At 36.9% G+C, this 14518-nt stretch overlaps 1 protein-coding gene across 3 annotated transcripts in view; it reads left to right on the top strand.

Annotated features, from left to right (window-relative positions):
- LOC123547549 (protein mono-ADP-ribosyltransferase PARP14-like) overlaps positions 1 to 14518 on the top strand; it is a 163860-nt gene that overhangs the window by 97631 nt on the left and 51711 nt on the right. For all 3 annotated transcript variants that reach the window (XR_008372493.1, XM_053551801.1, XM_053551800.1), the window contains 4 exons: positions 3004 to 3116; positions 3889 to 4125; positions 6459 to 6680; positions 8126 to 8228. Coding sequence is in view for 2 of the 3 variants with exons in the window: in XM_053551801.1 (XP_053407776.1) it covers positions 3004 to 3116; positions 3889 to 4125; positions 6459 to 6680; positions 8126 to 8228 (675 nt within the window). In the remaining variant the exon portion in view is untranslated. The remainder of the gene's footprint in view (positions 1 to 3003; positions 3117 to 3888; positions 4126 to 6458; positions 6681 to 8125; positions 8229 to 14518) is intronic.

Genomic DNA, 14518 nt, shown 5'->3' with positions numbered 1-14518 from the left:
AACATACTGAAAATGAAAATTGAGTATAGATTGAACACAATAATTTTATATACAAATAATGTTGATTACATGAATACATGAAAATCAATTTCCAAATGGAAAAATATTGTTTGTCAGCACAAAGAACTCAGGAAGTTTTCACTATACTTTTGTTTTATTATCTTTATTATTTTCAGTATTATTACTGTATCTTTTATCATCCTATATGTAATATAAAAATAATGATAATAATATACTAATGAGGATATAATAATAATAATAGTAATAATAATAATAATTATGATTATGATTATTTCTATATTATTATTATCATTATTATAACATTAAAGTAATAGTTATTATCATCATCTACATAATATCATAGTAGTAGTGAATCTAGGCCTAATCTAGGTTTATTTTGATGCATTTTCACTATATCTCAGTTATTACTAAATGGATATGATTCAAACTTAAAATAGATGTTCCACCTTATCACCCCCATCTTGTGACACAAGGTGCATAACTTTGACACCAATTTTTTATGAATTATGCCCCCTTTTACTTAGAATTTAAGGTAAATTTTGATGTATTTTCACTATATCTCAGTTATTACTAAATGGAATTTATTCAAATTTAAAATAGATGTTCCACCTCATCACCCACCTCCTGTGACACAAGATGCATAATTCTGGCACCAATTTTTCATGAATTATGCCCCTTTTACTTAGAATTTAAGGCTAATTTTGATGCATTTTCACTATATATCATTCTGATTGGCTTAGAGCCAAACGGAAGTTTCCTTTTTTTTAACTTTTGTACTGAGTTACTTCCCCTTAAATTCCAAGAATTTGTCTATTTTTAGAAATTCTATTTTTAGAGTTTCAATATTTTAGGTATTTTTCTAACTTTTTTATGCCCCACCCCCCCCTCCCCCCCCCCACCACCCCCCGCTCCCGAAGGGAGGCATATTAGGTTTCAACTGTCCATCCGTTCGTTAGTTCGTTCGTTCGTTTGTCACAACGTTAACTTTTTGCATGAAGGCACTTTACTCGCGAACCACTGCACCAAGGACCTTCAAACTTCACCTGCTGACAGTACTTATTGTGTACACGACCCCTACTGACATTGGGGTCACCAGGTCAAAGGTCAAGGTCACAGGGGCCAATGTAACTTTTTGCATGAAGGCACTTTACTCGCGAACTACTGCACACAGGACCTTCAAACTTCACATGCTAATAGTACTTATTGAGTATACGACTCCTTCTGATTTTGGGGTCATCAGGTTAAAGGTCAAGGTCACAGGGGCCAATGTTAACTTTTTGCATGAAGGCACTTTACTCGCAAACCACTGCATCCAGAACCTGCAAACTTGACGTGCTGGTAGTACTTATTGAGTACACGACTCCTACTGACTTTGGGGTCACCAGGTCAAAGGTCAAGGTCACAGGGGCCAATGTTAACTTATTTCATGAAGGCACTTTACTCGCGAACCACTGCATCCAGGACCTTTAAACTTCACATGCTGATAGTACTTATAGAGTACACGACCCCTATTGACTTTTGGGTCACCAGGTCAAAGGTCAAGGCGCTGCAGGGGCATTTGTCACCATTAGTGACAGCTCTTGTTTTTTATTATTAGTCCTGGGTAAAAAAGTAAAAACATTTTTCTGTGGTTACATGTGTCGGTAAGACATTTTTTGTATTCATTTTTAATGTATCTCTTATATTAGAGATGTTTATATTTACCTCATCCCTCATCCTGGGCACATATACTAGTATTACGTATATGTGCCGAGGAAGCCCAGGATGAAGTACTTCAAAGGTGAGTAAATTTTGTTTTAAGTATTGTTTTTTACGTTTTATATTATTCTAAGTATTTTTAAAATTTCTTATGGTTGATGGTTGCCATTCTTCTGTGACAAGACCGTATGGTGGGGGTATAAGTCACTCCTGTGACAGTTCTAGTTTACACTGTCCCGTGTCTTTGGAACATGGTGGGGGTAAGAGTGAGGTTGGGTGCGCACCATAAACCAGTTTAAGCTCCCCAGTGGTGTTTTTGTCACTGACCGTTCCAAGGCGGTGCCCCACTGTGTTCCTTTGTTTGTTCGTTTTGTCCTCGTGTGTTGGCTTTGTGTGCGAGTATGTGTTTGCGTGTGTGTGTGTTTGTGGTGTGCACGTCGGCGTGCTGTGTGTTTCGTTTTTGGGAGGCTGCTTTTTGGTACGTGGCATTCCCTGTTTGATATTTGTCTTTGTTTTGTATATGGGGTCATTGGGTTAAGTTCAAGGTCAGGATAACTTATTTAATCTTCACACTTAGAAAATACCACGGTGGCGCAGTAGTCTAGATCGTTTGGCCAAAAGCTACTTTTCAGTCAATGGGACGGAAGGGCGTCAGTTCAAATCCCAGATCAAGGTCACAGTTACTAAAAATAGATTTTTTCTCTAAAAATAGATTTTTTTCTCGGTGTGGTCATCAAAAAGGTGGTTTCCGCTTTATAATTTTAGTTTGGACTTATTTACTTCCAGCAAACTTTGTGTACATTAAGCTTATCTGAAAATATAGCTTTGAATAATATTTGGGGTAACTTACTAAAAAAAGAATAATGGTTTCTACTCAATATCTTTAGTTTGGGTACACTTATTGTCTGTATACTTGGTGTGTAGATAGCTTTTATCAAACATAAAGGTTGGGAATGTATTTGAGGTCGCTCGGATCAGGGTCAATGTAGCTGAAAATAGAAAAATGGGGTCATATTTGAAACAGAAATAGATTTTTGTGCTTTGGAATGGAAGGGTGTCGGTTTAAATCTCACTGAAATCCAAACCTTTTTAGTGGGTGGGGGTCACAAAAAGGTCATTTTAATGCCATTGGGTAACTAAAAATAGAAAAATATGGTCATAGTAAGAATAATAGAAAATATATGTTTAATAGAATATGACCATTTTTCTAAAGAACCTGTTGGCATAATGCAATTGAAAACCTGGTTTTCGTGGAATTTCCACGTTTCTTGTTCACTTTTGTAGGAAGACAACCGCCTCTTTTACCAAAGGGTAGACCTATTAAGCGAAGTGACAGCGGTGCAAGTATAGGAAATATTGATGTTTCTGTTGTGAAAGGGGAAATTGCTCGACAAAAAGTAAATATATATGTCATGCAGACTTTTAAGCAATATTAGATTATCAGATTGTGTTTTGAAGTATGTTCATATTATAATATGAGTGTTTGGAATGACGAGCCTTTTAATTTTTGCAATGATTATGATCTTAAATATGTTTTATGTAGTTTGTGTTAAGTTCTGTATATTATGTAATGCCTTTATATGGATTTGATCTCAAACATATTAATATATGTTTCCTTGCACTTCCTTTTGCAAAACATTATTTTTGTGGAGAGGGTGGGAGAGATGTTGCAGCAACACAAGTAGTTACTGTTGCCGTGGTATCACAGCTTTGGATTTTAGCTGTGTTTAATTGTTGAAAAAACATTTTTTCTATGTGTATGAGATCATTTATAACAAGGGGAAGTGCAAGGTTGGTTCAAATAATTGATATATTTACTCATATTAGAATTATTGTAATTACAGTATACTAGTGATGGTGCACCAGATTAATTTTGTTGATAATAAAAACAATTTCAAATTCTGTAAATTACAATAGATGTGCCTTGCATCTTTCTTCCAAATATTATGACTCACCAGTGTTGTTGTGGAAACCTGCATTTTATTGCAGGTTTTGTACTTAATTTATTAAGTTAATAATAATCAACGATTCGAAGATGCATCGTAGTTAATTTTTATAATATTTTGAAAAAAAATAAGTCTGTGGTTTTGCATCTATGAACAAATGGTTACCGTTTGTTTTTAAACTCTTTAACAATTTTTTTTTTATCTTTGTTTGTTTTTTATTTAGGTTGATGTGATAGTTAACACTACCGCTAAAAATCTTGACTTAAAGAATGGAGCTGTTTCAGGCTCGTTATTGAAAACAGGCGGAATAAAACTTCAGCAAGAAGTATCAGGAAAATATCCAAACGGTATAAAAATTGGTGAACTAGCTATAACATCTGGGCAGAAACTGAAGTGTGATGTTGTTATCCATAGTTCCATGACAAATTGGGATGGAAGCAAAGATACATTATGTAAACAGGTATATCATGTGTACTTTCTTAAATTTTAACAATAATTATTATTACTGATTTGTAATTAACAGTTTTCTTAGCACCGGAGAACAAGTTGATGATGGAAAAAAAATGAAAAAGTTATATTGAAAATAAATGGTCAGAAAGATGAAGAAAGTGATAAACAAAAGTCGATAATCTAATAATGCATGATGCACAGCAGGCATTTACAGTCTAACCTGCATTAGTGGTCACCTGTATTTTCATGCCTCTGCAGTGAAGTCTTACCTTTATTGGTGGTAACATGTATATATTTTGCATCTGCTCACAACTTTCTTACAGTTTAACCTGCATTAGAGGTAACCTGTATTTACACGCCTCTCCAATCTTAAATGCATAAATGGTCACCTGTATTTTCATGCCTCTGCAGTCTTACCTGCATTAGCGATGACCTGTATATGGCACGCCTCTGCTCACAAGTTTCTTACAGTTTAACCTGCATTAGATGTCACCTGCATTTGCATGTCTCTGCAGTCTTACCTGTATTAGTGGTCTCGTGCATATAGCGTTTTACATGTTTCATATATATTTGCATGCCTCTGCAATCTTACCTACATTAGTGGTCACCTGTATTTGCGTGCCACTGCAGTCTTAGCTGCATTAGTGGTCACTTGTATGTAGCATGCCTCTGCAGTCCTACATGTAGTAGTGGTCTCATGTATAAAGCGTGCCTCTGCTTACAAGTTTCTTACAGTCTAATCTGCATTAGAGGTCACCTGTATATGGCATGACTCTGCAGTCTTACCTGAATTAGTGGTCACCTGTATTTGCGTGCCACTGCAGTGTCACCTGCATCGGAGTTTCCATGTATATGGCATGCCTCTGCAGATTTTCCTACATTAGTGGTCAGTTGGATATAGCGTGCCTCTGCTCACAAGTTTCTTGCAGTCAAATCTGAGTTAGTGGTCACCACCTGTATGTGGCATGTCTTTGCTCATACGTTTCTTACAATCTAACTTGCATTTGTGTTCACATGTATGCAGCATGCTTCTGCTCACAACAACAGTCTCTTATAGCCTAACCAGCATTAGTGGTCACCTGTATGTAGCATGCCTTTGCAATCTAACCTGTAATAGAAGTCACCTTTGAAATCTCTAGAGGCCACAGTTGTGACCCAATCTTTATGAAACTTAGTCAGAATGTTTATCTTGATGATCGCTGGGTCAAGTTCTAAACTGGGTCATGTGGGGTCCAAAACTAGGTCAGTAGGCCAGATCATAGGAAAAGCTTGTGAACACTCTAGAGGCCACAGTTGTGACTCAATCTTTATAAAACTTGGTCAGAATGTTTGACTTGATGATCTCTGGTTCAGTTTTGAATGTTGGCCATGTGGGGTCAAAACCTAGGTCACCCGGTCAAATCAAAGGAAAATTTGTGAACACTCTTAGAGTCCACAGTTGTGACTCAATCTTTGTGAAACTTGGTCAGAATGTTTATCTTGAAGATCTCTAGGTCAAGTTTGAAACTGGGTCATGTAGGATAAAAAACTAGACCAGATCAAAGCAAAATCTTGCTAACACTCTAGAGACCACAATTTAAGCTTGCAACTCATGAAAATTAGTCAGAATATTTGTCTTGATGACTTCTAGGTCGAGTAAAATGCTTGTTTACACTCAATAGGCCACATGTTTGGTCAAATCTTAATGAAAATTGGTTTGAATATTCGTCTCCATGAAACCACTAGGTCAAACATGTTTACACTGTTATGGTGTGTTACTGAGGTGAGCGACCTAGGGCTATCTTGGCTCTCTTGTTTTAGTGGGACCTTCCGTAAATTATTTTTGTGTCAAAAATGAATACAAATAGTGGGGTTATGCCTTTAGAGCATCAGTTAGTTAATTGCTAACATTACTGACCATGTTTAAGGCATAAAAACTGCAGTTTAACAACTTTTTGTTAAAAAGTTGAAAAATATTCTCCAAGGCCATAAAAGCATTTAGGGTCGGGCCAAAAATTTCGGGTAGGTCAAAATACCGGAAACAAACAATTTTTCATGCCTTAGGTATCAAAACCTTGGTTAAAGTTTTAAAGGTTTAACTTTTGATGTACTTTTACTCTATTTCTGTTATTAGTTTACTTATTACAACATGAATTTGATTCAAACTTAAAATGGTTTTCCTCTCTGATCACCTACATATGACATATGTAACATTACCATGGCAGAAATATCCAATGAATTATGTTTAGAAATTCTGTTTCGTGTTTTCATGCACTTTCACTCCATCCATGTTATAACTAAAATTGATTGGACTAAAAATTAGGTTATGGTTGCAACTTTAATTGGTGCAATTTCTTCTTTCAGGCTTTACAAAAGTTAGTGAAAGACTGTATGAAAGAAGCAGAGAAACAAAACAAGACTAGTATAGCATTTCCTGCTATAGGCACTGGTAACCTTGGATTTCCCCGCGACATAGTGGCAAGCGAAATGCTTACAGCTGTATCCAAATTTGCAAAAAGAAACCCAGTGTCTAGTGTCAGAGATGTTAGATTTATAGTTTATCAGAAGGATTTTCAAACAATTCAGGTACTTTATGTACACACGGATCTGATATACCACTTCCTTATATTTTATTATCCACCGACGAAGTCGGAGGGATATAGTTTTGGCGTTGTCCGTCCGTCCGTCCGTCTTTCCGTCCGTCCGTCCGCAGCCATATCTATGAAGTGGTTGGGAAAATTTATATAAAACTTCAAATACATGTTCACCACTATAAGGTTATGCGGCTCGTCAAGTTTCAGTCCGATTGCCCAAGAAACAGAGTTATGGCCCTTAGAAGTTTCTATAGTATTAACTATATAGGGTACTATAAATACATGTATGGCAATTTCTGCTTCATAACTTGTGATATATTTGACCTAGCACTATGAAACTTAAATTGAATTTAGATCATCATAATGTGGTTGTGTGCACATAATTTCGTCCGGATTTCTTTAATAACTTCAGAGTTATTGCCTTTTAATTGTTTTAAAATCCACATATTTGTACATAACAAACTTACCATTTGGTAGAATTTCATTACACTTCGTTCATTCTTTTCCATGAACATTCATTATAAACATGTGAAGTTGTGTACCCACACCTGGTCGCCCCCTTGACTTGGTCACATCCCCTCCCCGCCCCTATAAAAAAATCATTCCTTATTTTAGATTTATTTCAAATCTTCGATTATTATTTATCAACATGCAGAGTTGTACCGTTCCCCCACCTCGCTCCTCCACCCAGTCATGCCCACCACCCGATCATGTACCCTCCACCCACCCCCTCCCAACATTTTTTTTTCGTTTTTAATTTTCCATCAATATTTATAATCAACATATGAAGTTTTGTACCCTCAACCGTTCAACCACCGCCGACCCCCCCCCCCCCCCCCCCCCCCCAAAAAAAATATTTTTTTTTCTAAACAAATGTTCAAACCTTCAACATGTGAAGTTGTAACCACACCCTCCCCACTGCCAGCCATGGTCAAGATATCTTACTTGATTGTGCTCTCTTAAGGACATCTGTTCTTTTGAGTTCAAATGTACAATGTTATACAGCAACACTTGGTGCCAAACTACTCGAACACAATATTTCGTTCTAGTCAAAATAATTTCTTTAGTTTTCATTCGTTTTCTGTTAAATTGATTTTGACTAACGAAATTATTTGCTTCTTAGTAACATCCTTAACTTTTTGCCGGATATGTTTTTTTTGCCATTCCTCACCACAAACCCTTTCGGTGGGGAATACCAATTCATCGAATTTGCTTGTTGGCAGTAGATGTTTTTATAGAATCATTTTGTTACATTTATTTGTTTATCCATCCTAAAACATTATATTCGTTTTAGAACTAACTTATAAGAAGACTGACAAAAGGTAACACATTCCATGGAATATTTTGAAAGTAAAGGAAACCAGTTGAGACAAAAAAAAATTAAGAATATGATATTGTTGTTAAATTTCATAATGAAAATAACGTACACCTTTTCAGGCATTTGAAGCTGAAATTGAAAGATGGGCTTCTGGGAAACGTGGTGGGATACAAAGACGGAAATTTAATGCATATGAAGACTTACAGCAAGGAAGACGGAAAGGTATATTATAGTGTCCATCCTTCTGCCATTAAGAGGTTACACATGTAGGAAGAGACATGGATAAATTGAGAACCATGGTCATCATTAGTTTATCTGTAACATTTTGGAGCTTCCTATTGGGCATAAATCTGTTGTTTCAGAAATTAAAATTCATTAGAGGCTCAGAATACATCATTTCATTTATTGTCAGTTACCGGTATATAAACTAAAGTTGGACATGGAAACTTTAGTATGGCATAAAAACAATATTAGCTTTGTATAGCTATTGTCTAAATTTGATATATATTACAAAGATATGTAAAACACATACATATGTATATATTTATGTATTTTTTACAAACAGTCCAGATATAGAAAATCTGTGAGTATTGTTAAGGTAAACGGGGAATATTCATACATTGGATTAATGTAAATAAACATAGACTGTTTAGTAAATAATGTCAAATGTAGAAGACTAATTTACAGCAGTTCGCATTAGGTTAATGTACACGATGAGAAAGTTAATTGTTATCAATGGGATTATGAAACTATTTTAGAACCTGACTGTAGCTGTCCGGAGGGATTCCAGTAGATTGTTACATTCAGTTTAAGGTATTCATCCATGTATTCACAGCTATTTATCAAATGCGTTTTGTTGAAAATTTATGAAATCTATGGTATTCTTAATAGTACTACACATTTATCAGGAATATGTAGTTGCTGTTGGTATCAGGCTCAGGTTGGATTGAGTATGAGATTGTAAAATATATAGACAGAAGAAAAATTGAAGACGACTTTCTTAGCTCGCCTAAACCAGAGGTTAATGGTTTGGTGGCATATCTCCAAACTTTGTTTTTAGCATCCTTATAAGTTCTTTCCCTATATTTATTCAAATAGTTCTTCTAGTCAGAGCTAATATAGAAAAATATCCGTAAGTAACGTTTTCCTATGAAGAGCGTGATAGATCATCACTGAAATTAGTCTGTAGCTTCCTTGTAAGGTCCTCTCTCAAATTTGTTCAAATTGTTCCGCTTGATAGCTTTATGGAGCCACAAGAGCTAAAGATAGAATCAAAGTGCTGATAGTACTGTACTGATGGAAGGTGATTTATGTTAGTATGTGTATGAAAAGAATCCATTCCGAAAAATGGCTCAAGCACTAACAGCGCTTTGATAGTTAAAAACCCAGTTCATAAAGGATTTGATTCGGCTAACCATATCATCAATATGATACTGCGATTTGGTGATATATACAGTTATGAATTTTAATCTCCTGAAAAATGTTATATAGAGTAAAGGCATGCAGCCGATAGTTATTCGTAGTAAATAACTGCGCTATTGGTATATATTCTATGTATGTAGAACTATTTTTTTTACTGGGCATGAGTACTTGTGTAAGTTTGAGATCAAGTTCATGGCTGCCTCAGAGTGGTGATAGAGTATGCCAAATTTCCTGGTCTGTAATGATAATGACGTCAGAGGTGATAAATTATTCCGAATTGAACTACATTGTACAGCGGATAGATTCGAAATAATTGTGAGACAGTCTTTTCCTAATTAAATTCAGCGCGGTCACATAAAGAAGATGATTTTGATAAATCACTTTCCAAACACCTAAATGACTCTTCATAAACCACTTGATGGATCATCACCAAAAGTTTAAGTATCCTTGTTAGATCCTCTCTCAGGTTTGTTCAAATGGTTCTATTTAACTGGTTTTAGGGGTCTCCAAAGCTGAAAATAGAAAAAAACAACACTTTTAATTGATTTATTTCCACGAACCGCTTGATGAATTGTCACCAAAATTGGTATCTAGCATCCCTCTAAGGTCTTCTTCTATATCTATGTCTCTCCCAACTAGGGGGAGACATATTGTTTTTGCCCTGTCCGTCCGTCCGTCCTTCCGTACGTCACACTTCATTTCAGATGGCTTATGGAGTAGCCGACCCCTATCGCTTTTGGGGTCACTCAAAGGTCAAGGTCACAAGGGCCTGAACATAGAAAACCATTTCCGATCAATTTCTTGAAAACCACTTGACGCAGAATGTTGAAACTTCATCGGATATTTAGACATGCAGATTAGATGACCGCTGTCGATTTTGGGTCACTCAATTAAATGTCAAGGTCACAGGGGCCTGAACAAGGAAAACCATTTCCGGTCAGTAACTTGAGAACCACTTCACCAAGAATGTTGAAACTTAATAGGATGATTGGACATGCAGACTAGATGACCCTATTGATTTTGGTGTCACTCTGTTAAAGGTCAAGGACACAGGGGCCTGAACATGGAAAAACGTTTCCTGTCAGTAACTTGAGAACCACTTGGCCTAGAATGTTGAAACTTCATAGGATAATTGGACATGCAGACTAGATGACCCCTTTTGATTTTGGTGGTCACTCTATCAAAGGTCAAGGTTGCAGCGGATAGAAAATGGAAATCCATTTCTGGTTTATAACTTGAGAACCGTTTGATCTAAAACCTTCAAAATTCATAGGGAGATAGGAATAACCTATAACCTATTGTTTCTAGGGGTCGCTCCATTAAAGGTCAAGGTTGCAGGGGGCTGATCATAGAAAACTCTTTCCAATCAATAACTTGAGAACCACTTGACCCAGAATGTTGAAACTTAATAGGATAGGTGGACATGCCGAGTATATGACCCCTAATGATTTTGGGGTCACTTGATCAAAGGTAAAGGTTACAGGAGCCCAGAATGTTGGAACCTAGTGGGATGATTGGACATGTCAAGTAAGTGATCCCAACTACAGCCAACCATCAGTGTCTCTTTGTCTTTCGCACTTGTCCCCTTTTTACTTCTTGCATATACGACTATGCATCGGGGAAGACATGCACTTTTTACAAAAGCATCTTCTAGTTGTTCAAATAGTTCTGCTTGACTGTTATTAGGGCCTCAGGAGCTTGAAATAGAAAAAGCTTTTATACTAAACACAGTTTTTGCCATTCATGATTAAGTTTGTCATACATAATTATATTCAAGGTCAAATTGTCTGATTCCGTTGAGCCACTAAGGGCCACTTTAGCCCTAATTTTTATATTTTTAGCTCACCTGTCACCCTTCGTCCGTTGTCCGTGCCTCCGTCCCTCGTATGTCGTCCCTTCACAGTTTCTTGTGAACAAGATAGAGACCACATTTTGCCATTGATTTTAATAAAACTTGCACACAACTTGTATTGGCATAATATCTCGGTTCCTTGCGAAATCTAGCCAGTTCCCATCATCATGGGTTCCAGAGTTAAGGCCCCTTAAAGGGCCAAAATTACTGTTTTGAATTTTGCAGCCATATAGAGACTTCCCTTGACCATTGATTCATGTGGGGAAGTTGGCAGTTACTTGCAGAGAACAGGTTTGTACTGGTGCAGAATCCAGGAACACTGGTTATGTTAGCTGCCCGCCGTTACATAACTGATATACTGTTGGAAAACAGCGTTAAACCCAAAAGAAACAAACAAAATATAGAGTCTTCATTTATGGTTTGATTTGATACAAACTTGCAAAATATCTATACTTTTAATAGATCTAGGATTCCGTGATGAATCTAACAGATTCAGTCATTGGGTCCAGTGTTGCCGCCCCTGAATGACCTCTGAAAGAGCCAATATTTGTTAATTTTACCTTGTAAACACCATTGAAGTGACATTTTAAATTCGATTTTAATCACACTTACACACAACTGATTTCATATAATATCTCAGTTCCTTTCGAAAACCGAGTTCTAGAGTAACTGTCCCTGAAAGGGGCACACTTTTCTTTATTGGCACTTTCAGCAATATAGAGGTTTTGTTTATGCTTTGATTTGATACAAACTTGCACAGAATATTTATCTTGCTGATCTCTAGGCCAAGGTCGAAACTGGGTCATGTTGGGTCAAAAACTAACTCACCACTCAAATCCAAGGAACAGCTTGTTAACACTGTGGAGGCCACGGTTATGACCCTGTCTTCATGAAACTTGGTCAGAATGTTAATCTTAATGATTCCAAGGCCATGTTTAGCAGGTGAGGGATATAGGGTTATCATTATCTTCTTGTTCATTCTTCTAAACAGTATGCCTCAATAAGACAATAGGTTATGTTGTGCTGTATGAAAGGATCATTGGAGGTGCAAATGTCACAGGAAATCACATATTGAATTATTTCTATGTTGGCTTTTGCTTTGTTGTGCTGCCCCTTCCCTTTGGGGTCGGGATGGAGGGATTACATATACAGTTTTGCACACCGATCTTAACACTGACTTTCTGTGACCATGAATGTTACCTACTTTCTTAATTATGTCTCCCACCACATAGTGGTGTAGGAGACATATTGATTTACTCCTGTCTGTGTCTGTGTCTGTCTGTGTCTATGTCACAAATCTTGTCCGCACTCTAAGTCGAATATTTCTCATCCGATCTTCACCAAACTTGAACAAAATGTGTTTGACCATATGTCCTCGGCCAAGTTCGCTAACTAACCAAATCGGCTCTTGAACAAAATTACCAACACTACCGATACAGTATTGTAGATCGGTTACCCAAAACATGCGCTTTTCTCAAAAGCACCTCCAGTGTTTCTGCATCTGTTTGACAATTGAAACATGTTGCTCATATTAGATCCAGGGTAATCATGACCCTCTTATTAACTATAAGAATCAGTATTTGGTTGTTTTTAGCTCACCATGAGCCTTTGTGAGCTTTTGTGACCGCTCAATGTCCGTCGTGTTGTCGTGTGCCGTTTCTAAAAATATCTTCTTGAAAACCACTGGACAGAATTACATCAAACTTAACAGGAATAATCCTTTGGTGGTCCCCTTTCAAAATTTTTCAAAAAATTGAATTTCTTGCAGAACTCTGGTTGCCATGGTAACCTAACTGAAAAACTTCAAAAATCTTTTTGTCAAAAACCGCAAGGTGTAGAGCCTTGATATTTGGCATGTGACATCATTTAATAGTCCTCTATGACATTTTTCAAATTGTGCCCCTGGGGTGAAAAGAGGCCCCGCCCTGGGGGTCCCAAGTTTTACAAAGACCTATATAGGAAAAAACTTTAAAAATCTTCTTGTCTAATATTACAAGACATAGGCCTTTGATATTTGGTATGTAGCATTGCCTTGAAGTTCTCTACCAAAATTATTACCCTAGGATGAAAAAAGGCCCTGCCCTGGGGGTTTCAAGTTTTACATAGACTTATATAGGGAAAAACTTCAAAAATCTTCTCGCCTGAATCTGCAAGGCCTAGGTACTTAGTATGTTGCATTGCATTGTGGTCTTCTACCAAAATTGTTCAAATTATGCCCCTGGTGTGAAAAGAGGCCCTGCCCTGGGGGTCCCAAATTTAACATAAACTTATATAGGGAAAAACATGTTTTTGTCTGAAAGTTCAAGGTATAGGCCTTTGATACTTGATATGTAGTATTGCCTAGTGGATGTCTAACAAGACTGTTCAAATTATTCCCCTGGGGTGAAAAGAGGCCCCGCCCTGGGGGTCACTTGTTATACGAGTTAAATGAGAATAAATACTTAAAAAATTATCAGATCATATTTCCTAGACTGTTTAATTATATTTTCCTGATGACCCAAAGTGATTAGGGGTCACTTGACTGTGACATTTACCTACTGACCTACTTTCTTGTGTTTTAAGATACAGCCTTAAAATTTGGATGACATATCATTCACAGTTTTGCACACCGATCTTAAAACTGACTTTCAGTGAGCAAGAATATGACCTACTGACCTACTTTCTAATATTTTAGCATAAGTGTGCCATTTTAAACATGTGGCTCATATTACTCAGGTTAGCAATTCAGAGTCATCATGACCCTCTTTTTTATGTTCACTTTTCTTGAATACTTCCTATAGCTTTGAAACTTACATTTTTCTCATCAATTAAGATGAGAAAGAAGGCCACGAACAGTAACTATTTTCTTGCATATTGTCCAGCACTTACAGATGAGCAATGTCACAAGCAAGCGGTGCTCTTGTTATACGCCTGAAGGGATGTATTATGTTAAACCCCCGGTGTCCGTCCGTCCGTCCATAAGCAATTTCATGTCCGCACTGTAACTCTTGAACCTCTTGAAGGATTTTAAAGAAACTTGACACAATTGTTTACCACATCGAAACGACGTACAGAGTGCATGTTCTGAATGGTTAGCTTCAAGGTCAAGGTCACACTTAGGGTCAATAGTCATATGAGTGTGTTTCGTGTACGCCCTGTAACTCTTGAATTGCTTGAAGGATTGTAAAGAAACTTAGCACAAATGTTCACCGCACCGAGACAGTGTGCAGAGCGCATGTTTTGGGTGTCTGACTTCAAG

The sequence above is a fragment of the Mercenaria mercenaria genome, chromosome 9, assembly GCF_021730395.1.
Source record: "Mercenaria mercenaria strain notata chromosome 9, MADL_Memer_1, whole genome shotgun sequence".
In the NCBI taxonomy this organism is placed as follows: Eukaryota; Metazoa; Mollusca; class Bivalvia; order Venerida; family Veneridae; genus Mercenaria; species Mercenaria mercenaria.
Note: the sequence above shows the minus strand (reverse complement) of the source record. Positions and strands in the feature narration are given on the sequence as shown.